The 27325-nt window shown below is 39.7% G+C and overlaps 1 protein-coding gene across 2 annotated transcripts in view; it reads right to left on the reverse strand.

Annotated features, from left to right (window-relative positions):
• Positions 1-20473, reverse strand: part of PRKD3 (protein kinase D3) — a 61044-nt gene extending 40571 nt beyond the window's left edge. For both annotated transcript variants that reach the window (XM_054728080.1, XM_054728079.1), the window contains exons 1-2: positions 20360-20473; positions 11925-12880 (exon numbers count right to left, since the gene is read on the reverse strand). In XM_054728080.1, coding sequence (XP_054584055.1) covers positions 11925-12212 — 288 coding nt within the window. In that variant the 5' untranslated portion in view covers positions 12213-12880; positions 20360-20473. The remainder of the gene's footprint in view (positions 1-11924; positions 12881-20359) is intronic.
• Positions 20474-27325: the final 6852 nt, after the last annotated feature.

A 27325-nucleotide genomic window follows, 5' to 3' on the forward strand; every position in this document is an offset into this window, starting at 1 on the left:
TATAAGTTTGAACTTATTGCTCTTCTAACCTTAGATAGCCAGAAACATAAGTAGTCTTTCTTGCACTCTAGAAATGAGCTTCCTCGATGATTAGATACTAGCCACATGCAGTTACTTAAATTTAATTAAAATCAATTAAATTAGAAGTTTAGTTCCTCAGTCACTCTAGCCACACTTCATGTGCTCAATAGCCACCTTAGCTACTGGCTACCATTTTGAACAGTGCAGATATAGAACACTTCCATCATCATAGTAAATTGAATAGTGCTGGTAGGTCAACAATTCCCAAACCACAGTCACAAAATTCCAAAAATCCAATATTTTTTCTATATGCATATATAGGCTCTAGCATTTACCCAATATTTTCTTTAATCTATTCACTGTAATTACAAATACATGATTCATTATGGTATCTTTAAAAAACAAAACAAAACAACTTTTGGCCATAGCAGAAGACTTACAGATCTGTTTGCATTTGCCCTCAGCATATTATTTCAATGCATCTACATTTTGTGACTATAGTGCTTCGATACTTTGGGGTTTAATAAACCAAGGACTAAAATATAAAAGTATGTGTTCTAAAATTTTTTGTAGTTCATAAAATGATTTAAGATAAAATTTTAAGTGCTTATTTTACAAAATAACTGTTTAAATTTTAAATCAATTAAAAAAAGAGACCATTTGCCTTGGGAAATGCTGCTTTAGATATTTCAAATTTCTTTAGTTAATTTATAATTGTATGCTCTCATTTTGGCTACTATAAAATATTCTTTAGTAAGCTATATATTACGCCACTGGCCTGCACTGAATGGCCTGAAAGTGTTCCACTAACTATAACTGCACTTAGTGAAGGGATGTTGCTGAGGATATGGTTCATCTACTTGATATGACAGTTTTTCTTTGTGAGGACCAATAAAATAAATTTATCTGGTTGGTTTTATGATATGAACAATTTGATCATGTAACTAATCATGTTTTGTTTACTTTGCCCATGGCAAAAGCAAAGCCAAGTCTGTGGCCCACTTCTAGCATCAAACTAGGTGGGATTTTATGGTATGTGTTTTAGGTAGAGATACTTACCTAGCTTCATCTTAGTTTCTAACCTTAATTTTCCCATTAAAAATTCTTGTATGTATTTCAAAAAAAGTTGTCAAATTTTTTGAATAAGTTAAATTTTAAAAATTTTAAAACAATGACTTAATTAGGAACTGAAGAGTTTATTTGATTTTTTAAAATCTGGGTAAACAATGGAAAATACAGAAGTACTTACAATTTTTATAGCACTAATTATTCTTCCAATTATTTGTCTTACCATTAATATTTATAAAACTCCATAATATGCTTTAAACATATATCTAACACTATAAAAAATTTCAATGGAAAAGATAAGAATGAAAATAGAGAATCAAAAATTTTTTTATTAAGTAATTTTAAAATTAAAATTTTATTAAATTTTTATTATTAAGTTCTTCAACATCTAATGGAGTATAAAACATCCCTATAACTTGGTTGCGACAATTTTCAAGGATTAGTAAGAAAGGATTCCAGCCCAGCCAGCGTGGCTCAATGGCTGAGTGTCGACCTATGAACCAGAAGGTCACAGTTTGATTCCCAATCAGGACATGATCCCCAATGTGGAGCATGCAGGAAGGAACCGATCAATGATTTTTCTATATCGATGTTTCTATCTCTCCATCCATCTCCCTTCCTCAGTGAAATCAATAAAAATATATTTTCAAAAAAGAAAGGATTCTACATTCCATTATTATAAAAATAAAATCTCTAAAAATATTTGTATAAACAAAACTCATTTTAAAAATTCTAATTTTGCACATGGACCTGTGGTTTATACAGACAAAATAGTCCTTGTCTTCCAGAAACTTACAATGTAATAATAGGAAGACTAGAATAAACACAAACATACAACATAAGGGAAACGCTAAAAATGAAAAATGAACAAAATTCTAGAAGATGGGGTAAAGAACTTTAACTGGGAAGGTGGAATACCACTTTAATAATGATATTTAAGTAGAATCATAAAAAAAGAGAAAAAGTGAAAGTGAAAGTACAAGGTACCTGGGAGAAGGTAAGCGCTCAGTTGGTTGGAGTGCAGTCATGTGTACCAAAAGGCGTGCACCAAAGGGTTATGGGTTCAATTCCCAGTCAGGGCATATACCTAGGTTGGGGAGTCAATCCCTCATCAGTATGCGTACGGAAGGCAACTGATTGATGTGTCTCTTTCACATCGATGTTTCTCTCTCTCTCTTTCTCAAACAAAAATCTATAAAACATATCCTCAGTAGACTTAATAAATGAATTTGGCAATGTAGCAGGATATAAAATTAACACCCAGAAATCTATGGCTTTTTAACTCTACCTAATAAAAGAGTAATATGCAAATTAACCATCACTCTGCTACACCCACCAGCCACACCCACCAGCCAATCAGAGCGAGTATGCAAATAAACCCAACCAAGATGGCTACAGCCTCAGAGAGCAGGAGGGAGGCTTGGGTTTCCCAGGCAACAGAGGAAGTCAAGCTTTCCGCATGCCCTTGCCAGCCTAACCCTCTACTCAAGGCTACAAAGTTTCAATTATAGAAGGTAAACAAATCCAAACAGAAATGGCAGCAGCCACGTAGCTGGAAAGAACGGGAGGCTAGGGTTGCCCCCGGCAATGGAAGAAGCAAAGCTTTTCACACACCCTGGCCAGCCCAGGCCTCCAATTAAGGCTACAAAGTTTCAATTATAGAAGATACACAAACCCCAACAGAAATGGCTGCCGGCCACGAAGCGAGCAGGAGGCTTGGCTCCGCTCCAGGCTACAAAGTTTCAATTGTAGAAGGTAAATAAATTCCAGATACCAGGGCCTCTGCTTGGGTCGCCAGAGGGCGTGGCTGGCCTGCAAACCACCACAGGCCCCTCTCTCAGGCCGCCCCATACCCCAAGGGAACCCCCACCCTGATCCGGGACACCCTTCAGGGCAAACCAGCTGGCCCCCACCCAAGCATCAGGCCTCTATCCTATCTAATAAAAGAGTAATATGTAGATTGACCATCACTCCAACACACAAGATGGCTGCCCCCATTAGGTCAAAGATCCTGCCCCCATGTGGACACAAGATGGCCACCACAAGATGGCCAACAGGGAGGGCAGTTGGGAGGCACCAGGCCTGCAAGAGAGGACAGTTGGAGGCGATCAACCCTACAGGGGAGGGCAGTTAGGGGTGACCAGGCCAGCAGAGGAGGGAAGTTGGGGGTGACCGGGCCTGCAGGGAAGGGCAGTTGGGCAGGACCCAGGCCTGCAGAGGAGAGCAGTTGGGGGGGGGGACCAGGCCTGCACGGGAGGGCAGTTAGGAGCAAACAGGCTGGCAGGGGAGGAGTCAGGCATCAATCAGGCTGGCAGGGGAGTGGCTAGGGGGTGATCAGGCTGGCAGGCAGAAGCAGTTAGGGGCAATCAGGAAGGCAGGCAGGCGAGCAGTTGGGAGCCAGCAGTCCTGGATTGTGAGAGGGATCCCAGATTGGAGAGGGTGCAGGCTGGGCTGTGGGACACCCCCCCTCCCTCCGTGCACGAATTTCACCGGGCCTCTAGTACACTAATAATGAACTCACAGAAAGAGAAACTAAAAAAGCAATCCCATTTACCATTGCAACAAAAAAAAAGTAAGATACCTAGGAATAAACTTAACTAAGGAGGTAAAAGACCTATACTTGGAAAACTACAGGACATTGAAAAAAGAGATAGAGGAAGACATAAACAAATGGAATAATATTCTGTGTTCATAGATTGGTAGAATCAACATCATTAAAATGTCCACCCTACCCAAATCAATCTATAGTATAGTTTCAATGCAATCCCCATTAAAATATCAATGGCATATTTCACAGACCTAGAACTTTCCAAAAATTCATATGGAATATAAAAAGACCCTGAATAGCCGCAGCAATCCTGAGAAAGAAGAACAAAGTTACCGAAACCGGTTTGGCTCAATGGATAGAGCGTCGGCCTGCGGACTGCAAGGTCCCAGGTTCGATTCCGGTCAAGGGCATGTACCTTGGTTGCAGGCACATCCCCAGTAGGGGGTGTGCAGGAGGCAGCTGATCGATGTTTCTCTCTCATCGATGTTTCTAGCTTTCTATCCCTCTCCCTTCCTCTCTGTAAAAAATCAATAAAAATATATATATATAAAAAAAGAAGAACAAAGTTGGAGGGATCACAATACCAGATATTACAAAGCCACTGTTCTCAAAACTGCCTGGTACTGGCACAAGAACAGACATATAGACCAATGGAACAGAACAGAAAACCCTGAAACTGACCTAAGCCATTATGCTTAATTAATATATGACAAAGGAGGCAAGAGCATACAATGGAGTCAAGAAAGTCTCTTCAATAAATGGTGTTGGTAAAAATTGGACAGATACACGCAAAAAAATGAAACTAGACTATCAACTTACACCATACACAAAAATAAACTCAAAATGGATAAAGGACTTAAACGTAAGACGGGAAACCATAAAAATCTTAGAAGGATCCATAGGCAGCAAAATATCAGACATATGTTGTAGCAATATCTTTACCAATACAGCTCATAGGACAATGGAAACTAAGGAAAAAATAAACAAATGGGACTACATCAAAATAAGCTTCTGCACAGCAAAAGAAACCATCAACAAAACAACAAGAAAGACCACTGCATGGGAGAACATATTTGCCAATGTTATTTCCGATAAGGGTTTAATCTCCAAACTTTACAGGAAACTCATACAATTTAACAAAAGAAAGATAAACAATCCAATCAAAAAATGGGCAAAGGACCTAAATAGACACTTTTCGAAAGAGGACATACAGAGGCCAAGAGACATATGAAAACATGCTCAAAGTCACTAGTCATCCGAGAGATGCAAATCAAAATGACAATGAGGTACCATCTCACACCTGTCAGAATGACTATCATCAACAAATCAACAAATGTTAAGTGCTGGCTAGGATGTGGAGAAAAAGGAACCTTCGTGCATTGCTGGTGGGAATGCAGACTGGTGCAGCCACTGTGGAAAACAATATGGAGATTACTCAAAAAATCAAAAATGGAACTCCAATTTGACCCAGTGATCCCACTTCTAGGAATATATCCCAAAAAACTGGAAACACCATTCAGAAAGGATATATGCAGCCCTATGTTCATAGCGGCACAATTTACCATAGCCAAGATTTGGAAACACCCTAAGTGCCCCTCATCAGATGAGTGGATTAAAAAACTGTGGTACATCTACACAATGGAATACTATGCTGCTGTAAAAAACAAGGAACTCTTACCATTTGCAACAACATGGATGGAACTGGAGAACATTATGCTAAGCGAAATAAGCCAGGCAGAGAAAGATAAATATCACATGATCTCACTCATTTGTGGAATAACATGAACTACAGAAACTGATGAACAAAAATAGATCCAGAGACATAGAAGCAACAAACAGATCATCTAACCTCAGAGGGAAGGAGGGAGGTGGGAGAGGGTGTAAGAGATCAACCAAAGGACTTGTATGCATACATATAAGCATTTCCCATGAACACAGACAGCAGGGGGGTGAGGGCATGTGCTGGGGGGTGGGAACAGCTGAGGAGAGGTCAATGGGGGAAAAAGGAGACATATGTAATACTTTAAACAATAAAGAATTTAAATTTTAAAAATGCAAAAAAAAAATCCCAAAACATATCCTCAAGTGAGAATTTTAAAAATAATAATAAAGTCACAGAACCTATCAACAATGTTAAGTAAGGATTACTGTATTTAGTTTATTTCCCTAGGGCAGTTGTTCTCAATTGGAGCAATATTATCCCCCCTCCACGCCCCCCCAGAAGATATGTGGCCATGTCTTGAGACACTTTTGGTTATTACAACCTGAGGTCTAGCAGCCAACGGATAAAGGCCAGAGATGCTGCTCAACAGCCTACAATGCACAAGACAGCCCACAAAACAAAACTAACCCCCAATGTCCATAGTGCTAAAGTTAAGAAACACTACTGTAGGGAATAAGGGAGTCAAGAGTATAGAGAGACTGGAAAGTGTGGAAGGAAGCTGACAACTTTCTGAAAACTAGACATGCCCATATTTCCTTCCCTAGCTTACCTCAGCCTTGATTAAAAGAAAGAGGAAATGAAAGAAACAGCAAGAGCCATCAGGGTAGAAGCAAAATAGGCCTTTAATTTAGCTCTTTCCAAATTCCCCCAGGCTTTTCTTGATTTGCTTTCTACAGACTGTGCCAATGACTCCTCCTGACTGTGCAAAATGAAGTATATTCCTAGTCCATATGGAAAATTAATAGAATTTCATCATAAAGTTATCAAATTCCCATCTCTTATAAGTGCTCTTTGCCCACTTCAAACTCTTTCTTTGTTTTTACATTAAAGATGGCTTCATGAATAAAAAACAGATCATCTTATCTTTTTTTTTTTTTTTTTTTTTTTTTTTTTTTAGAATTATGAAACACCAATTTTAGGCATGGTTTATTTTCTTCTTCTTTTTTTTAAATATATTTTATTGATTTTTTACAGAGAGGAAGAGAGAGGGAGAGAGAGTTAGAAACATCGATGAGAGAGAAACATCGACCAGCTGCCTCTTGCACACCCCCTACTGGGGATGTGCCCGCAACCAAGGTACATGCCCTTGACCGGAATCGAACCTGGGACCCTTGAGTTCGCAGGCCGACGCTCTATCCACTGAGCCAAACCGGTTTCGGCTCAGCTTATCTTTTAATAACCATTTCAGAGAAGTTACTTTTTATGGTATGCATTTACATTTATTATAAGTAAAAGGTTCCAATACTTGCAAATAAAATTTATCCAAGCAACATTATATGTTGAGAATTCTTTATGTGAACAATTTAAAGTTAATGCCATTAAACTTCTGTCAGAAAAATGTTAATGAAGCAGGAAGTTTTCAAGTTTTTAATTCTATGTGGTCAAATACAATTTTTACATGTTAACAAAGGAGCTTCAAAATTTAACATTTATCTGAACAAATAACTTACCACTATACACCTTTTAAACAAGAGCATGGGCTTTATTCAAAGTACAATGGGAAACCTTGAAGAGTTTTAGTGTACATTTTAGTTTAAGTTTTTTTAAAATTCTAATTGAAGTATAATGAGTAAGTGCATTAATCTTAATTAGAAGATAGACTACTATCCACACATGCACACACGCGCACACACACACCCATTACCACCACCTAGATCAAAATATAGAACATTCTTAGCACCACAGATTTCTTTACATTCATTTAATTTTATAAGTTGAATACTAAAATCATTTTTAAATTTGATGTCAAATAAATCTTCACAGGACATCTTTCTAATAACTAGATCATAGTAATAAGCTACATAAGGGCAAGGGCATTCTTTTTTCATGTTCCTTACTGAACTCCTAACACCTAGAACTTAGTATTTCACAGGCACTTACTGAAAAGGTTGTTGACTACTGAGCAAAGTTAACTAATTTAACACTACTATATTTCCCAGGGACAAATCATTTAACATCATTTTTAGGAAAGTATTAATTAAAGAATAATTTAAATGATTCTGTTTCTAAATACTGATAGAAGGCTCTAGAGTCTAGATGAGTCAATGAGAAAATTACTCAACATAACTGAGTTTATTCTGTACTTTCATCATTAATCTCCAACCCAGAATTTTCTGGCTATGACATACCAGAGGAGCGCTTCATTTAACTTTGACACAAACCAGAACAATCTCTTTTCATTTTCCTTCTTCCTTGGTTTTATTAGTTCTGATTACCTTTAATTCAAACTATCTGGAACTTTTTATCCTAGCCAAGGTCTTAACCTGAATATCCAGCAGAATTTTTTTAAAAACAACACACACTTTTTCCAGTTTGAGCCTCCAGATTAGTTATGGTTGCCTAACACTATTTGCTAAGACAAAAAGGACTAGGGTGAAGAGAAGGATGACGCCTAGCCTCTACAATCCAGCTGTAGTAGAAAAAATTAGACAGAAAAACAACCCGTAATGACAACTGGTTTCCAGAAAACAAAAGATACAGCTGGGGTTTTTGCTCTACTTTGGCAGGACCTGAAAATTACAACCAACCGGTGCCTGCAGAGACAATGTATTCAAAGAACAGGCCCAAACCACTTGCTAATAAGGATACATAAGCAAAGTCTTCAGGTCTAGTGCCATGTAAATGGTCAAAACTAAAAAATGTTTTAAATCAGCTGAAAACAGTCAGTCGACTTTAGTTAGAATTATTTCATTTTTAGTAAACACCGTTATAGCTTAAAATGAATTGCTGTCTGGCAATTTCCTTTCTCACCCCAATTACAATTACTATGTTCATTCAACAAATTAACACAGTAGCAGTAGCATCTGTGGTAGCCCGTTGGCAATATGAAAGCAAGGAGGTGGGGAACTAACATTCACTAACTTTTCATTGATTTTAGAGGGGGGGGAGGGGGCGGAGAGAAAGAGAGAGAAACATTGATCACTTGCCTCCCGCACGAGTCCTGACCGGGGATCAAACCTGCAACCTAGGTGTATGCCCTGACCAGGACTTGAACCCACCACCTTTGGTGTAAGGGGTGATGCTCCAACCGAGTCACAAGGGCCAAGGCTGAGCATAGTTATTATGCATTAGGTATTGTGCAAAGCACTTGTTATAGACAATTCCATTTAATTTCTTCAAAATTCCTAAAAAATCTCAGTTATCTAATAAAATGAACACAAGCTTTATTTTTTATAGTTTGTCATATGCTAAACACTAAAATCAAAAGGCAAGAGTAAAGCAATGCCAGCATGTTGGAGGAATGCTATACACGCTTTGGTATTTACTAAAATTTTAAGAACACTACAGGACCAATGGTGTTTCCAGATTTAAAGAGACTTTAAAAACATGACTATTACTACTTGGGGGCACTAATTATGTGCCAGACACTGTATCAAGGGCTTTTCATTTAATCACCATAATTTTTAAATGGAGGTAGATATTATGATTCTACAGATCAGGATCAAAAGTCAAGTAACTTGAAAAGGGTCTATATTCACAAAACAAGAAAATGGCAGAATCAATATCATCACCTGAGTCTGTCTCAGCGTCTACAACCCTGCTACTTCTTTTTTGGATTATTCTATTTTTTATTTTTTTTTACACACACCAGTAACAAAAAAATAGTACAGATTTAAACGCTCATGTAATTTTGACATTGGGAATCCATGCATGAATAAACACTATAAACAGGCAGGGCTTTTGGCCTAGTCCCTCAATCCTGATTTGCTCATTTGTAATATGACTCTCTGGTGTTAGCCTCCCAAGCAGAGATGTGATCAGCCTGTTTCTGCTTGGCTCAATCCCAGCGCTACCTGCTGCTCAGATCTGCTTGCTTTCCTGGTTCTCCTGACTGCCAGCCCCACTAGTTCTTTGGCTTTTATCAGTATAAAAAGCACTCCTTTTAGCTTATACACTCCTAGAAGGCAGAGATCTTGTTTGTTGTTAAATTTGTTTTATAAACCAACATGAAAATATAGGAATCTAATATTCATTCATTTATTTATTTATTTTTATAATCCTTGTTTAACTGTATCCATCCATATTCATAATGGACCTAGTTTTAAGCTCAATAACTTTTTCACTTAAACAAGCAGCATTCTAGCACATCTAAAAGGAATGTAATATGTTTATGTCATATGTATGCTATATATTTTTTGCCAAACACATCCCCATATGACTATAATATTGGTTCAAATTCAGTTCACTATAATATTCAGATTATGCTGGCTATAACCATAACCAATTGTTCTATTTTAATATGTATAAAGTTTACTCTGAATTATCTTTTTGTGAGCTATATCCTGTTTATTTCCTTGGTACCTCTCTAATTTTTCCTGGATTATGATTTTTAATCAAGTTTCCCAAGAGTTTAATCCATCTAACCTACTTCTCACATCTATATTAATGATGAAGTAACATTAATTCTAAAGTAATCCTTTATAAAATCAGTATACTTCTATATAAATATAATAAATGAAATTTCCAAAGATTTAAAACTGAATAATACAGACTCTACCAACACATTGGTTATGAGTTTCTATGAGCTCAAATAAAACCAAAATATTCAAGTTAAAATCTTACCTTTAAAGTAAAAAGTACAACCTAGTTGCAAAGATATTTATGAACAAGCCCTGTAACATTTAATGAAAGGGAAACTAAAAGCAAAGATACTTAAAGACAGGAGATGGTTTTACTGATCCATAAAACAAGTGGGCTACACTGAAATAGAAAAGTCGCTGTTAAACACAGGAGGTGTAGGTCATTTTCACAAACCACATAATATTTTTTGGACTGTTAATTGCTTCTACATCAGAAGATAATGACAAACTATATACAGCATAAGGAACTGAAACAAAAACAGTAAGATGAAAAGCCTGAATCCACATATATTAACCTCACTGATACGATTTTGAAACATAAAGTATACTAATTTATTTGAAAAAAAGTTGAAACATATGCTTGGTTCATTAAAAATAAAGTGTAACCAATTTATGCTACCCATCTACATATAGTTTTATGATAAAAATAGAGGCCTGGTGCATGAATTCGTGCATGGGTGGAGTCCAGCCAGCCCGCCCCATGGGGGCCCATTGGGCTGGGTCAGTGGGGGAAAGGGGCTGTAGCCAGCCAGGAGGAGGGGCCGAGGGCGGTTGGCTGGCCAGCCCCACCCCTGATCGGGGTACTGGGAGCTGATGGGGGCAGGACCGGCGGGGGGAGGAGGGGGGAAAGAGGGGGGTGATTGAGATCTGGATCAGGCTGGTTGGCTGCTGCAATGCATGTCATAGCCACCGGTCATTTTGGTTGTTCTACCATTCTGGTCGTTGGGCTTTTATATATAGAGAGAACATACCAGCCATCCATCAAATCAAAATTATTAAAGGCACTTAGCTAAGGTTCCTTAAAACATGGCATGATATAGGGCAGGGGGTCAGTGAGTGAGAAACAAAACCACCCTCAACTTTAAAATTTTCATGTATTCTGTCACATATTCAAACTCATGTACTTGGTTTTTAAAAGACAAAAAGAACATGATCTACTCATATTAAATGGCAGTTTAGATGAAAACAGGATCTAAAGGAAGAAAGAGTATAAAAAAGGAGGCACCTAGGAAAACCAAGGAATGGACCTGGGACTCAGCTGCAGCTGTGTAAGACATCTTGATACCTTGTGCTCTCTACCTATTGTTTTCTATGAAATCAAATGAGATTTCTTAAATTTTCTTGACTTTATGCTGACTTTCCTGCTCTTAAAAGGACAACTGAATAAGCACTATTTTAAAGTTGAGATACAGGCTCCAGTTGTTAAGACTCTGAAATTTCAGACTTTACAGACTCACTAGTGCATGGATTTGTGCACATTGAAAGGAAATTAAGTATAAGGTAGCTGGCGGGGTGGGACTGGGCAAAACGGGCCGGACATGCCCAGGAGTCAACCTCCCATGGTCCCTCCCCGGCCGGCCACACCTGGGCCTCGGCTTGAAGGTATCTGCAGAGTGAGGGGGGGTCCCTCTGACAGGTGGAGCCCCTCAGCCTAGCCTGTGGGGATCGGGCCGAAACTGGCTCTCCGACATCCCCCGAGGGGTCCCGGAATGTGAGAGGGCACTCTGCAAAGTTGTCACTCGGCAGCTCCTGTGTTGAGCGTCTGTCCCCTGGTGGTCAGTGTGCGTCAGACGGTCAGTCAGTTGCTTATCTATCGGTCAGTATAGATAGTCTATTTGAACTCTTCCAACAATGCTCAGAATTAGGATATAAACAATTAATTCATCCATATGTGATAATTCATTGTTGCATATATAATTCACAGAAAAGCATTAGAAACAATATTACTTAGAAAAACTACTGACATAAACAGCATGCACAGTACCTTTTGATAAACAATGGAGCACACAAGATCCTTGACAGCAGATAAAGATAGTTCCTGAGCTTCAATGGTAACACTTTCCCGTGTAAGGCCAATTTGCAGTAGAAATGAAATTGTATGCACTGAGCCTCTGGAGTTGGTGAGTGACGGTGCAGAGAAGCTTCCATTAGAGAGCCGGGCAGAAAGTCCTGTCTTCGGACTTGAACATGAAGAAGGAGTTGGAAGCACAGCAGGAAGAGTTGCAGGTAATACAGACTTCTGGGCTGATGGAGGGGAATTGTTTGCAGACATCTGCCTTTCTTTAATCTTTTAAAATAGTTGTCAATTCTTTTTCAATGGTTATGAAGAAGCTTTTAAAATCTCAGCAGGAAAAAAAATCTCTGTACTTTTAGATTTAGTTGAAAACTTCTTTATTTCCTCTTTTAAGCTACTCATACTGATGGCTGCAAGTTCTACAACTGTGAGTTAAATGCACAAAAGGTCGCTACTTCCCTTAATATCAGGCCCATCAAAAAAGAGTCTTGGCTTTAGGACCACAACCAGGGATTTGGAAAGGATTTAACATCACTGAATTATCCTCATCAAAAAAGAGTCGACTGCTTACTTTCTAAACATCTTCATTTATTTTCCTTTAAGTTTACTCTTGTCTCTCTCTTTGAATTTCAGAAAATTCATACTGAATAAAAGTAGTTTTTCTGTCTAGATAAAATCCTCCCTGTTTATAAAAAGGTGTTTCAGATTGATTAATTCAGTACTTATCCTTTGGTTCACTGATTTGATGGAATACTTTCTCAAATGTCCACACCTTAAATCACCTTCTCAAATGACCTCATTTTCATTTTTAGGGGGGGTAAATATTTCCATTATTAAGTACAAAGCTTTTTAAAATAGTTCAGGTATATTTCATTTGATTAAAGGGTCCATCGAGAAAAGTTGATTCTTTCTGAGATGTAGTAAACCTGGAAGAAAATTTAAAAAAACTTTTAATATTTTATACTCATTTGACATTTTAAAAATGCAAGAATACCTATAATTCTTTAAATGAGAATTTTTGATTCTATGTTTATAATTCACCAATAACTCCTAATGGGTGGCCATTTTTTTCTAGTTATCAGAGCCAATTTTTCACTTTGGGGAAAGCCTCCTGCTAAATAAATAAATAAATAAATAAAACAATAACCCAGCACTCCTCACAAATACCTGAAATTTGAAATCAAATACTTTTATTCCACAAATATACAACTGAGTTATGACAGAGGAAACAGAAGAACAGAAGGGATAAAAAAAGGAAAGTAAAAGTCATATTGTCATAGAAATAAAATAATAAAATATGTACTACTCAGCCATATAAAACATATATAATTGTTTTGACAGACAAATTGAGAGTATTCTTTCTTAAATTAGAGCCTAATTCTGACTCTAGCTGGGTTGGCTCAGTGGATAGATCGTCGGCCTGCAGACTGAAGGATCCCGGGTTTGATTCTGGTTAAAGGCGTGAACCTAGGTTGCAAGCTGGATCCCTAGCACTGGTCAGGGTCCGTGTAGGAGGCAACCAATCCATGTATCTCTCTCACATCAATGTTTCTCTCTGTCTCTCCCCCTCCCTTCTACTCTCTCTAAAAAGCAATGGAAAAATATCCTCGGGTATGGATTAACAACAAAAGGCTAACTCTGACAAAATATAATTGTTGAGTTGCTTTGTTGACAGATTTCTTTCAGAAGTCTAAGAAAACTGGTGGAGATATACTACACAAGTTATACGGCCAACAAGTAATGTGAAAAACATACTTATGATGGGGAATTCAACAGAAAGTGATCTCATCATAAAAGACTTCTAAAAGTAAAGAAGAGATCAACTAGGCACCATTACATATGTATCACACTTTTTTAAAAGGACAGTTCAAAACATAAAAAGAAGGTATGACCCCACCAAACCAATGGCTCACAAGAGATGGATCTTTCTAAATTCCATTTATATACCTGTAAACAATTCCAATAATAAAAAAGAGGGAAGCATCCAGTGTGGTTGCAGAACGACTCTCTAGAGAGAAGCTAATGGGTCTAAAGAAATTAGGATGAACTAACAGAACAGCAAAACCATACAGATATAGTATCAGGAATGAGAAAACTAAAAAAAAACACACACAAAAAAACAGCTTGGGGAAAAAATGCCTAAAGATAACAATAGGTTTTATAGCTACATTCAAATAAATGATTATTATCCCACCTTATATTGTACAGCACTTAAATCCTATAAATATTTCACATACTTTATCTCATAATATCTCTTTGGAATTTTACAGGGTAAACATAATTTCTGCAGGTGAGAAAACTGAAGCACAAGCAGATAAAGCAACTTGCCCACCATGGCTATTAAGAGGTGGGCAGGGGGGGCGGGGGGGAGGAGGAGAGGATTCGGACCCAAGTTTGGTAAAACATACTATTTTTCAAAGAGAACAAGGAACTGAGAGAATCACTGCTCAGAGAGGATATTGTTAAGGTTGAGAGAGCACGTAGAGAAGGCTGAATTGCTCAACTTGTATTTTGTTTATCTTCTCTCAGTTTTTCAACTACGGTTGCAGAAGAACATTGAGAACTGAAACCTGAGCCTGGTGAATAATAGAGACTAAAACAACTTATTGTGAGTGTAAATCTTCAGGTCCAGATGCAATCCATTCCATATTGCTAAAGCAATAAACAAGTATAATCACAAAGCTGCTATAATCTTGGAGAAGGAGCTCAGAGAACTAATCATGGCCTGGAGATGGGTCAGAGTTGCATCAAGTCTTGTTTGTGGGCTGGCAAGAGTGGGAAGCAGATTTCAGAAATTACAGACAAATAAATTTAATATTAAGCCTTAGTCAAATCTGAGACTAGGTTATATATGAAATGGTTTTTGAATACCTAAGAATGGTTTTGAATATATGATCACTAGATATCAGCATGAATTCAAACAGAACAAATAATGTCAAATCAACTGCACTTAGATCTTGGAAAAGAATAATTTCTAGATTTCTAATAATCGCTCACAGTTATTGAGCTCTATCTGTCAAGACACTTTTCTAAGCACTTTATATGTATTAACTCATATAATCCTTCCAACAACCCATTTTATGGTTGAGAAAACAGAGGCAGAGAGATTAGAGTACTCACCTAAGATCACACAATTGGGAAAACCAGAAAAAAAAATCGTGTATTCTGGTTAAAACAGTATTCAAGATGGTTTTCCAAGTGACTTTTGCATATATGTTGCCTGAGTGTGACTTGGTTAAGCTTGCTGCTCTATGTTAACTTAGATGAGAGAAGTCTTTAGGAAGGGCCTTGGAAGTCTGTTCTTGGTCCTACATTTGGAATCTGACAGGGCAAACATCATTTCTGCAGGTGAGAAAACTGAAGCAAAGCAGATAAAGCAATTCGCACACCAGGGCTATTAAGAGGTGGGGAGGGCATTCGGACCCAAGTTTTGTAAAACATACTACTTCTCAAAGAGAACCAGGAACTGCTTCCAAAACTCTAAGATTCTACAATCTGGGGAAAATAAAGTAAAATTAAAGTGAAATGTAACAAGGATGTGTGTAAAGCTTTGCATTTAGTTTCAAAAACTTAAATGTGCAGTATAGAAATGGAGAAATGCTTCTTAGAAACTGTTCATAAGAGTAGTTATAAACCCAAGAGTCTAATAGGAGCTGCTAATATAATGGTGACCAAAAGAACTGCAAACTTAAAGCCCCAGGACACTGAGAATATATCAGCATCAATCTGTATACTGGTTGCCAGTCAGCCTACTTTACTAGTGTATTCATTTCTACAGTCCACATTTTTTTAGAGCTGTATTGATTTTTAAAAAATAAGATAATGGTGAAAACAATGTCATGTGACAAAATATGCTTAACAAAACCAAACAGAATAATGGTCTTCAAATATTTGAAAAGGTGTTAAAAAAATAGTAGGTTTTATTCAGCACTGCAGAGGGTAGAAGTAAAATGAAAATAACAGCACTACTTACTTACCTCATAGGTTGTTGTGAAAACTGAGCTAAGTAAGTACCTACAACAGTACTTGGCTCACAGTAAGTATTCAGTAAATTCTAGCAATTTTCACAGTATTTAGATGAAGGAATTAACTAAGCTCCTACTTTATGCTAAATAATGCAATTGAGATACGATACTTTATTAAACCTTTGCAACAACTCTGGGAGATTTGTTTAATTCTATTTTATAGGAAAGGAATTAGAGCTTGAGTTATTGCTTGTCCAAAACTACACAGCTAATAAGTGTTGGGACTGGGATTCAAACAAAAGTGTTTCCCTGACTCCAAAACCCTTGTTCCTTCTACTATTTCATCCCACCTCCAACACCACAAAAATGGAACAGGTTTTCTTGTGAGGCAATGAGCTCCTTAAACATACCTGACTCCAGTGTGAATTTAAAAAAGCTGATCTGTCATTTAAAAAGTAGTAAAAATATCTATGAATAATGTGCAGGTTAAATATTACAAAATACAAGATATTGCTATAATATCAATAATAATTTAATTTTAATAGATGTCTTCCACTAAATTTTCATTTTATTATACCTGTTAAAACTAGTCAAATAAAAGTAACTGTTTAGTAATACAATCTAATTTATCAGAATTGTTGATAACTATTAATAAACTACGTAAACGTTATACTTATGAAAATATTTTTAAAACTTTCAGCATGAACACAAATAGAAGAAATTAAGTGAGCTGTCATATTAGCTTCTGCCCACTCATCCCATCTGTTTTTCCTCTCCCTGTTTTGTTTTATGGAACTCTGATTTGCTTTGTAAGATGCAACAAGATATAGGGTACAAAATATTAAAACTAAATATATCAGAAATCTAAAAGCTCTAATTTATTTTGTCTTTATGCTTCAATGATAAAACTGAGACAATAGTACACATAAATTTTACATCAATTAGGTACATTGGTTTCTAACATCTATGAATTGGCAAGCATTTCTAATACGCTTATTTGAAACATCTGGAATTTGCTTTTGGGGAGCTTTCTGTCACATACCCCATTCAAATAAAGTCATATAATCTGTCACCTTTGTTGAAGGGAATACAAAGGTAAAATACCCTATTATTAGAGGCAAGTAAAACAAAGGCCCTGGAGTTTAGGGGGTTTTAACTGAGGATTACTTCATGGTAACATTACAAGTTGATCTACCTTTCTCTCCCTCTTTCTCACCTCCCACCTACTCGTACATTATCTCTTAGCAATGCATCTAATTAGAAGAAGCTCTAACAGCAGCATTTTCACTCAACAAATACTTACTGAGTACTCATTATTTGCCCGACCGTTATGAGACACTGAAGTGACCAAGCAGACATGACTACTGCTCTTTTTGAAGGTTACAGTATGATGTGGGCCATATACATTACACAAACATTCACATAAATAGCTAGGTAATTACAAATTATAACAAGTGATATAACAGAGTATAATACTAAGAAGACCTAATTTTAACTGGGATCTCAGGCAAGGTGTGCCTTTAAGGAAGTGGTATTAAAGTTGAGATCTAAGGATAAGTAGGAGTCAGGGAAGCAGAGTGAAGCAAATAGGATTCCAGGAAGACAAAACAAATACTTCAAAAGGAAATTCATTATTTCGTTTAGCCAGTGTTCTTTTTGTACTCAGTAAAGGTTAAAGTGAAAAGGTAAAATGTTTTTTCTATTCAGAATAGCATATTTACCATGACTTTCTACGAGTTATGGGTTTTCCTGATTCAATTTAGTTTTGTGTGCCAGGAATGCTGATGAATGGGGGGGGGGGGGGTCTTTTATTCTTCTGTTGTTATGTGTATTTTTTCAGCATGTAAAAAAGCATGTGGCCTTTTTTAAAGCAATACTGACCAATGTCCTGAAGTCAATGTCCATGTTTTGCCTTAATACAGGCTTGACTTTGCTTAATAATACTGATGTTGCTTTCAACTGCATATTGTATTATTAAAAACTTCAAATAACTTTGTGGTTTTTTGTTTAAAAGAATAGTTTGTAGCAATCCTTAAACCTATTTATCTGTTTTAAAAAATATAACTATTACATTAGATTAATATACTTTTTCTCCTAAGAGCTCACATTTGACTACACTGTTGCTGCTAAAATTCTGCTTATGTGAAGCAGGGGTATTTCACTCTCAGTTTTTCCACTGTCAAAGACAACATAGAAAGAGAGCTCACCAGGTCTGCCCTCTGATCAGGCACTGAAATGTTTATCCAGTAATAAGATTACAGACTGTCAGTTTGGCAATGTTGAATGAATCTATGTTGGGCTTTATCACCAATCCTTACATCAGTCGTATCTGAGAAATCGGATTGGCTGATAGCCAATGAACAATTTCTCACATCCTGCCACTATAAACTAACCAAGTGAGTGGAGAAAACTTTTTTCTATACTGAAATTAAAATTCAAACATCTCCCAAGTACATTACCTCAAAATTTTTTTCCCACTAATGAGACAATTGCTCCAAAGAGGCACACACACAAGTTCAATTTGAATTACATAATGGGAGAGACTCAAAGTATTATCAGTACAGAAAATTGTGGATCATAAGTATGACTATTATTAAACCAAATTAAAACTGGTATTAGCAAGTAATTTCCCCATATTTCAAGTTCTGTAAAAGCAGTCTCTCTTAAAAAATGAGCAATAACTCCAATATAATAATATTTACTAATATTTACGCCAACTTTAAATGTCCTTTTAAAAATAAAAAGAGTCCCTCAAGAAAGTGCATTTAAATGACCACTATTTACTTAAATGAATATGTGTTTTTTTCCAATACTTATATAATTGTTAAAATTTAACACCCCAAAACTTGAATAAGGTTTTTTTTTTTTTGAGTGCGGCAGTGTTTACATGAAAAACAATCCAGTAAGAGAGAAACTTCTATTTTAAAGAGGTCACCTGATGAAACTGAAAGCTAGTAAAATCTGCATATTTAAAAGACTCACTACCTGGGATGCCTAAAAAAATTAGTTTCAAGATATAAACCAGTCAACATTCCTGAATTTGAATCACCTAAAAAGTTAAATGCTATATACCAATGATTGAGCCTCGGGTGGAAACTGGCTTGCCAAATATTCCAAGCTCATCTGATCAGACAGACTTACCACATCCATATTACCTACTAAAGCAAAACCAGGTAACATGAAGGCTTTCGTGACACGTTTTAAATACTTTTCTCAAAACGTGTCACCTCTTTTTGCCTGACTTGCCATGCTTGCTCTCAATCCAGAGCCTAACAGGGGGAGTCGGAAAAGGTTCCGTTATAAAGTAAAACTGGCCTCGACCTGGGTAGGCTTACTTTATGGATGCCTTTAAGCAGCAAATCCATAGATATTTCCAGCCCTCGTTGCATCAGAGGTTGGTAAGTTAGATCGAAGCCACACCAGTCGCTAAAAATGTAAGGAAGAACGTCAGCATTAAGCACGTGTAAGAGTCATACACTCGTACCATTTTTTTTCGAGGTACCAATTACGGCATTTAAAAGTTTTTGTTTCACTTGCGACGAGAGAGCGAGCTCATCAAAGGCTGGATCGCCCAACGTAGTAGCGCAGGGCGTAACTTATCCTTTCTCATCAAAGATGACACCGATAGTCTTACTTCCTGTGGGGATGGGTGTGGCCGAGAGACAGTTACGTCCAGGCCATCCATCTGTGTGTATGGGAAAGTCTGCAGGTCCCACACACGCCTGTCACTCCATTTCTGGTCGTGCCTGCAGTCGGCAGGGCCTACGCTTCAGACTGCGAGGACTTCAAACAAAATATCCAACAGGCAACCGAGCGGTTTGGGTTGTTTTTATGGCTCAAAGCAACAGTTGCACTCCTCCGCGTTTCATCTTAAGAAAAAAAACCTCCCCGGGGGTGAGAACAACTCGGAGCCACGCTGCAACTTGCCAAACTTAAAAAACAAGAGTCAGGAAACGGGGGCGGGGGGCTCACGTTCTCCAGACACCATGGACTCAGCCCTGGGAGACGGGCACAAGGCGGCAAAGTGATGAAAAGAAAAGGAAAAGGCTCCTCCAAAATTCCGGCGTCGGGAGCTGGTTTGGGGACCCAGCGCCACCCGATCGTGACCGAGGGGCCGGACGCGGTGGTCGCCCACGGAGTCCAAGTTGGCCTCCGCGCCCTCGCCGGAACTTGGCCCCGTCTGGCGGCCGCGCCGGCGCCCCCATCGCCGCGGCGCCCCCCGCCGCGCGCGCCGCCAACTTCCCGCCCGGCCCGCGGCCGCCGCCCAGCCCCGCGCGGGGTCCCAGTCCCGCCGCCGCCGCCGCCGCCGCCGCCGCCGCCGCGTGCGGGGGGGTGGGGGAGGGGCCGCCCTCGCCCGACGGGCCCCGAGAACAAAGCGGCGGCCGCGGCGGCGCTAACTTTTTCGGTGTCGGTCCCGCGCCCCCTGAGGCGACTACTTACAGAGGAGGGCTCGGCCGTCCGTGAGAAACTCCGCGCCCGCCCAGCGCTCGGGTCTCGGACCAGGCGCCAGCGAGGCTTCACGCGCCTCGCAGGATCCCGCCCGCCGCAGGCGCCCCTTCCTCCCGCCTCCTCCCTCCTCCCTCCTCCCTCCTCCCCGTCCCGTCCTGAAGCCCGAGGGCGGGGGGCCCGGGCGTGCGGGGCGGGGGCGGGGGCGCGAGGGGCGGGGGCGCGCGGCCGGCGCGGGGCCTGCCGGGAGCTGTAGTTTCCCGGCGGAGCGCGAGCGGGGTGGTAGCCGCGCGTGGGCGGCACTCACGGTCTTCGCCCCGCGCGGGGGCAGCGGGACCCTGGGTGCCTCGGGCTCGCGCCGCCCCCTCCGAAGTCGCGGCGCCTCCGGGAGCGCGGGGGAGCGGGGCGCGCCCCGGTGTCTGGAGCAGGGACGCGCTGCCCGGGATGCCCAGCGTGGCTGCCGAGCTGTCTTTTTCTCTCGTGGTCCCGCTCGGGCGGAGGCGATGGTGGCGGGGAGGCCAGAGGTGGCGACGGGAACGGGGGACGGGCCGGGGGTGCCGAGCGGAGAGCAGTTCCCACCCTGAGATCTCTCCTCCCGGCTCCCCCACATGTCCCTCCCTGGTGCCTGCCCTCCAGGGGCGGCTGGGCAAGAGCACCCGGGCATCCCGCACCCAGGCGGACGCACCCGGAGCCCCCGCCGACAGCTGCGGAAACTGAAGTGGCCACTTTTCCAGGGGTTTTGGGTTTCCTACTTGGCCATCTTTAGATTGGAGTGCGCGCCCCTGCGATCAAAGGGAAGTGCGGTCAGGGATCGCGGACCTCGGCTTCTCCCGGCCGGGAAACACGGTGGCAATGTCTGGTGAGTGGAGCGGGGGTGGGAACCCGGGTGAGCCTCTAAGGGGAAAGAAAACACACTGTGTGTCCCGTCACAGATGCTGTGTGTGAGAAAAGCCCGAGCAGCTGTCCCAGAAACGACCTGATTCTCCTTGTGTCAAAACGTTTCCCCCAAAGTACTGCGCTGAACTGTGTGGAAACAAGCGAAGGGCTGCAGTCAACAAATCCTTCCATTCCCCAAGCAGGGGTCAAGAGGGCAGTTTTTGAGAATAGGAAGAAAAGAAAGTTTAAGTGGATCCCCCTACTTTTTTATACCAAGTCATCCATCTTCATGACTGTCCCAGGATTTAAAGTTAAGAAATGCGAGTTTTGCTCTGGCCGGTGGGCTCAGTGGTTAGAGCGTTTCCTGAGGACCGAAGGGTCGCGGGTTCGATTCCTGGTCAAGGGCATGTACCTGGGTTGCGGACTCAATCCCCGGTGGGTGGCAACCAGTGGACATATCTTTCTCACATAGATGTTTCTCGGGCTGGTTGGTCCTCCCCCCCCCACTCCCCTTCGTCCCTCTCTCTCAAAAAATCAATAGAAAAATATCCTTGGGTGAAGATTAACAGAAGAAGAAGAGGGAGAGAGGGAAGGAGAGGGAGAATATCAAAGATGGGACAAGTAAAATCGTATAAACCCTAGTCCTACTCTGAAGCTATGTTTTTCAAAAAACATTTCTGAAACATTCTCAGGAATGGGAGGCTGCTAAATGTCTCACATCCAGTAGTAGCTCTCTCGTTCCATCTAGTTATACCTTATACTTCATCTTGTCCTGCCATTCTTTCACTGTAAAATTGAAAGTAAATTCAGTTGTTTACCTTCTTTTTTTTTTAAGAATGACCTTACCTAACTTTGCCTTTTTCTTCCTTCCACTTCCCAACAGACGTCTTAGTCCAGCCCCAAATATCCTCTCTCGCAGGATTCCCAGGACCTCATTGGAGCTGTGTACAGCCAGTCCCATCTCACTAGTGACTTCCATTTTCTCTCGTGGTCCTTAAAGAGACAGATGTTACTCTTCCTAGAAGCAACTTTTCTAAACAAATCAAGCTGCTACTATATAGAGGCTTAAGGATTTGTGTATGTGTGTGTGTGAGAATTCCACGACACCTCTCTTTATTTGCATTTATAGGTGGCTTTATATAATTTACCATTTGGTTATATATTATTTTTTATTATTATTTTTTAATCCTCACCCAATGATATGTTTTTTATTGATTTTTGGAGAGAGAGAGGAAAGGGGGGGGGGGGAGAGAGAGAGAGAGAAGAGAGAGAGAGAGAGAGAGGGAGAGAGAGAAACATTGATCGGCTGCCTGCCACATGGGACCACCGAGGATCAAACCTGCAACCTAGGTGAGTGCCCTGACTGAGAATGGAGCCAGCAACCTTTTCATGTACAGGATGACACTTCAACCAACTGAGCCACCTGGCCAGGGCATGTTGGTTTTATTTATAATATAGATAGACTAGAATGACCTGAGCATTTTACTATAATCTGTACTCTGATCATACACTTCACATTTCAAAATCTCCAGTATCTCTAGAAAGAATTCAGACTTTGTAGCTTTTAAGTTGTCTCATAGTTCCTTAAATCATGATGAAGTGTTTAGCTGAAGGCTAATTGATGTTAATTTAGTTTGTCTTTTTTCCTAGATTCCCTTTGAGACTTTCTAGTCCTTGATGTATTGATTCAGTAATCATTTTTTGAGAGGCCTCCATGCGCAAGGCACTTAATAGATCTACAGGTAAAACAGCTGTTCTCAGGAACCTAAAGTGCATTAAAGAAGATATGTGAAGATCTCTAATACAGAGAAGAGAGTAAAAAAAAAAAAAAAAGCAGGAAGCAAAATAAATAGCTAGCAGATGTTAGAGAAGTACAAGACAGTCCCCTGACCTGGGGAAGAGTAAGTGCATGGGAAAAGAGAATTTAGCTCGGTTTTGAAGAAAGAGTAGGACTTGGAAATATGGGGAGAGGAATGGGGAAAATAAAAAAGAAAATTCTGGTTGGAAGGAACAGTGAGCAAAGGCACATAGATGTGAAAACATGGGCACATTTGCGAACTAAGCAGTTCAGTTAGGCTGAGCCATTGGGTTTTTTTCTTTTTCACAATTTTAAAAAATTGAGCTGTAATTTATAAACCATAAAATCCACTCTTGAAACGTGTGCAATTTACTGGGTTTTAGTACATTTATAAAGTTATGCAATATCACACCATCTAATTTGAGAATATTTTTATTACTCCCAAAAGAAATTCCAGGCCCTATAGCAGTCACTCCTCATTACCCCCTGAGCTGGCCAGCCCACCCAGAGGGCCCCCAACAGAGTCACGAGTGTTTGCAGTTAGGAGCCCTCACCTGAATGATGAGTGTGGAGGGGATACTGGCAGGGCATGTGCTGCATCTACTCCATATGGCTGCAACTTCCATCTTACAAATCTGTATCTCTAGCCCCCACCTCCTGCCCATCTCTCTCTAAAAAAAAAAAAAGGAAAAGGAAAAGTATCCTTTGATCTCTTCTGTAACCACCTGAATGTTCCACAGAAAGATCATAAATTCAACGTGTCCCTAACTGAACTCATCTTTTCTTATTCCTCTACGTGTTTCCAATCTTAGCGCATAGTACCACCGTCCGTTTAGTCATCCAAGACAGAAACTTCTTAGTCAGCCTGAATTCCTTTTCTCTTTTCTCCAAATCTAATTGGTGGCTAAACCCCACCAATTTCATACAATCATGTTCCCTGTGTTGTATGTCCTTTCTTCTTTTACCACCATTACCATCTTAGTTCAGGCCTCACCTGATCTACTGAAATGATCTAAGACAGTGGTCGGCAAACTCATTCGTCAACAGAGCCAAACATCAACAGTACAACGATTGAAATTTCTTTTGAGAGCCAAATTTTTTAAACTTAAACTTCTTCTAACGCCACTTCTTCAACATAGACTCGCCCAGGCCGTGGTATTTTGTGGAAGAGCCACACTCAAGGGGCCCAAGAGCCGCATGTGGCTCGCGAGCCGCAGTTTGCCGACCATGGATCTAAGAGATTTCCCTGCCTCGAATCTTCTCTAACCCACTCTCCACTCTGCCACCAGAACAATAGTTCTAAAATGCGGAATCGGTCCTATGATTCCCTGAGCCTCAAATCCTTCCATTGCTAACCAGTGTCTTTCCTGTGCTAACTTTAGAGCACGGCATGCCCCCTCCGATGGTCCCCTTCCTGCTTTCTCATATTGCTGACCCCCATTCTTCATATATCTAGGACCTCGGGCAGTGGTGGACTGCTGGCAGTTCCCCAGCGTGCTTGTGTTCATGCAACACCTGTCTCCCCCCTTTCCACCTGGAAAACGTTTCAAAGACTCATTTCGTTCAAGTGGTCTTCTGGGATGCCTTTTCTGTCTACTTCAGGCCTGATGGGAATAACCATTCCTTTCTTCCATAGCACCTGTGACACATCTTCACACTCTCTCTCTTCCTAAACTGTAAGCTCCTTGAGAGCAGGGGTCATATCTAATTCATCCTTACATCCCTTGCAAAGTGCCTTTCCCAGTCTTAGTCCTCCGCTGACATGGTTGAATACTAGAAATCTGGGAGGCATTGCAGAGGGTGGAGAATGAAACTATGGAAAAGGATGACATTACCCTGCAGGAAGACCAGGGGCAGGAATTACGTTCCTTGGTGTTGTGTGATGCTGAAGAATGTAGGATTCTATGTTTGACTCCAGAGCCTCTGTGCTTTTCACTAATCATGGAAGTACTAAAGAAGGTCCATTCTATTTGGCAATAATAAGTTAATGATTTGTTGACTCTGGTGAAAAAGGTGTCAGGAGAAGACTGAGGGCCAAAGGCAAACTGTAATGAATTGGAGAGGTAAATGGAAGATGAGAGGAAGATAAAGAGCATACACTGGTAGTTCTCAGATTTCAATGACGAATACATTTATAAAAAAATTGGAGACTGAGTTGTCAACTTCTTGTTTTGCTAATTAAGAACATTAAAATAAAGCAAGAGCTCAAAATCACTAATCATTAGGGAAATGCAAATAAAATCTACAGTGAGATACTACCTCCTACCCATCAAGTGTTGGCAGGAATGTGGGAAAGTTGGAACCTTTATGCACTGTTGATAGGAATGTAAAATGGTGCAGCTGTTGTGGAAAAACAGTATAGCTGTTCCTCAAAAATTAAAAATAGGATTATCATATGATTCATCAATTATACTTTTGAGTATATATCCCAATGAATTGAAAGCAAGGTCTTGAAAAGATATTTGTACACCCATGTTCATAGCAGCATAAGCTACCAAGGTGTCCATTAGACGAGTGAATAAGCAAAATGTAGTGTATACATATAATGGAATACTATTCAGTCTTAAAAAGAAAGGAAGTTCTTATATATGCTACAACATGAATGAATCTTGAGAACATCATGCTAAATGAAATAAGCCAGTCACAAAAAGACAAATACTGTATGATTCCATTTACATGAGGTACCTAGATAGTCAAATAGGGAGAGACAGAACGTAGAATGGCAGTTGCCAAAGGCTGGAAGGAGGAGGGAATGGGGAGTCGTCATTTAATGGGTAAAGAGTTCTCAATATGGATGGTGGTGATGGTTGTGCAACAGTGTGAATATATTAAATGCCACTGAACTGTACTCTTAAAATGGTTAAGATGATAAATTTTACTAGTATGTTATGTGTATTTTACCATAATTGAACAGCTGAGCAAGACAATAAAAACAAACTCAAGATTTATTAAGTTAATTTAGAAATCATTATATAATTTTTTAAATGTAACATCAAATATGAAGGAAAAATATAAGAATGAAGATTAGCTTTTTTATTAAATACAATTACCTTATTAATAAAACACTTTTTTTTCTTAATTTTCTCATTTTGTAACAGACTGAGAAAACAGAGTCCTGAACAGGTATTAATATGGAACTGGCATTTGAGAACTAATGGTGTTAGCTACATTAAAATGGAAGCAAAGGGCAAGAGGACAATAATTAAAGAAGGTAGCAGAGTTAGGCTGTACTATTACTTACTATTATGGGCCAGATATTCTTTATATTTCTGTAGGCACTCCTTTGAGTTATCATAATGTATTTGTTTTCAGACATTCAATATTTTATTGAAAATGTAGTATACTGCCAGTTCCCTACTCTTGTGAAGATTATACTTTCAAAGTCTTTTACAAATGAAAGTATATGCTAAAGATATGTATGTGTGCACTGTAAAATCATCATTATGTAACTAGCTGCATAATTTGATAAACATGAAATATTAGCACACAGAGACGTGAATAATTAGGCTGTTATCTAACCACTATGCCATGTTTCTCTCATATTTTCAGTTTCTAAAAGTCCTGAGTAATAATTTATACTGTATCCTGTATGGTCCTGAATGTCATAAGCCATTAGCTTGTTTTCTGATTGGTGTTCATTTTCTTTAACCTAAGAGTAGAATTTAAAGAAGGGGACCACTTTGCCTCAATGTGGAATGAAGATGCACAGTTTAGCCTGGCCAGCATGGCTCAGTGGTTGAGCATTGACCTATGAACCAGGAGGTCACGGTTCAATTCCCGGTCGGGGCACATGCCCGGGTAGTAGGCTCAATCCCCTGTGTAGGGCATGCAGGAAGCGTTGATCAATGATTCTCTCTTATCATTGATTTTTCTGTCTCTCCCTCTCCCTTCCTTTCTGAAAGCAATAAAAATATATCTTACAAAAAAAGAAAGAGAAAGAAAGATGCACAGTTTATCTATGGGCACTTCATTTGTTTATGAAATTTCCTCCCAGCCCACTTTTCTAAAATTACCATTTTGTTTCTTCTTAATTTGAAGTATATATTTAATCTTAAACTGTTAGAAGGATTTTCTTGGAGAACTAAACAGATACATCATGAAAGTAAATTAATATATTTTGCTTTCTTACAGGTCTCTACATTCAAACTTTAATGTTCCCCATAATAGGTATGTGATTTACTGAGTAAAAACCACAAAAGATCATGGTTTGGCCAGTGACAGAAGGGGATTAGTCTTACTAAAATTGTATGCTGAGTAATTTAGCTTCTTTTTAAGGGAAATTTAGG

Source organism: Eptesicus fuscus, chromosome 16 (genome assembly GCF_027574615.1).
Source record: "Eptesicus fuscus isolate TK198812 chromosome 16, DD_ASM_mEF_20220401, whole genome shotgun sequence".
Lineage (NCBI taxonomy): Eukaryota > Metazoa > Chordata > Mammalia > Chiroptera > Vespertilionidae > Eptesicus > Eptesicus fuscus.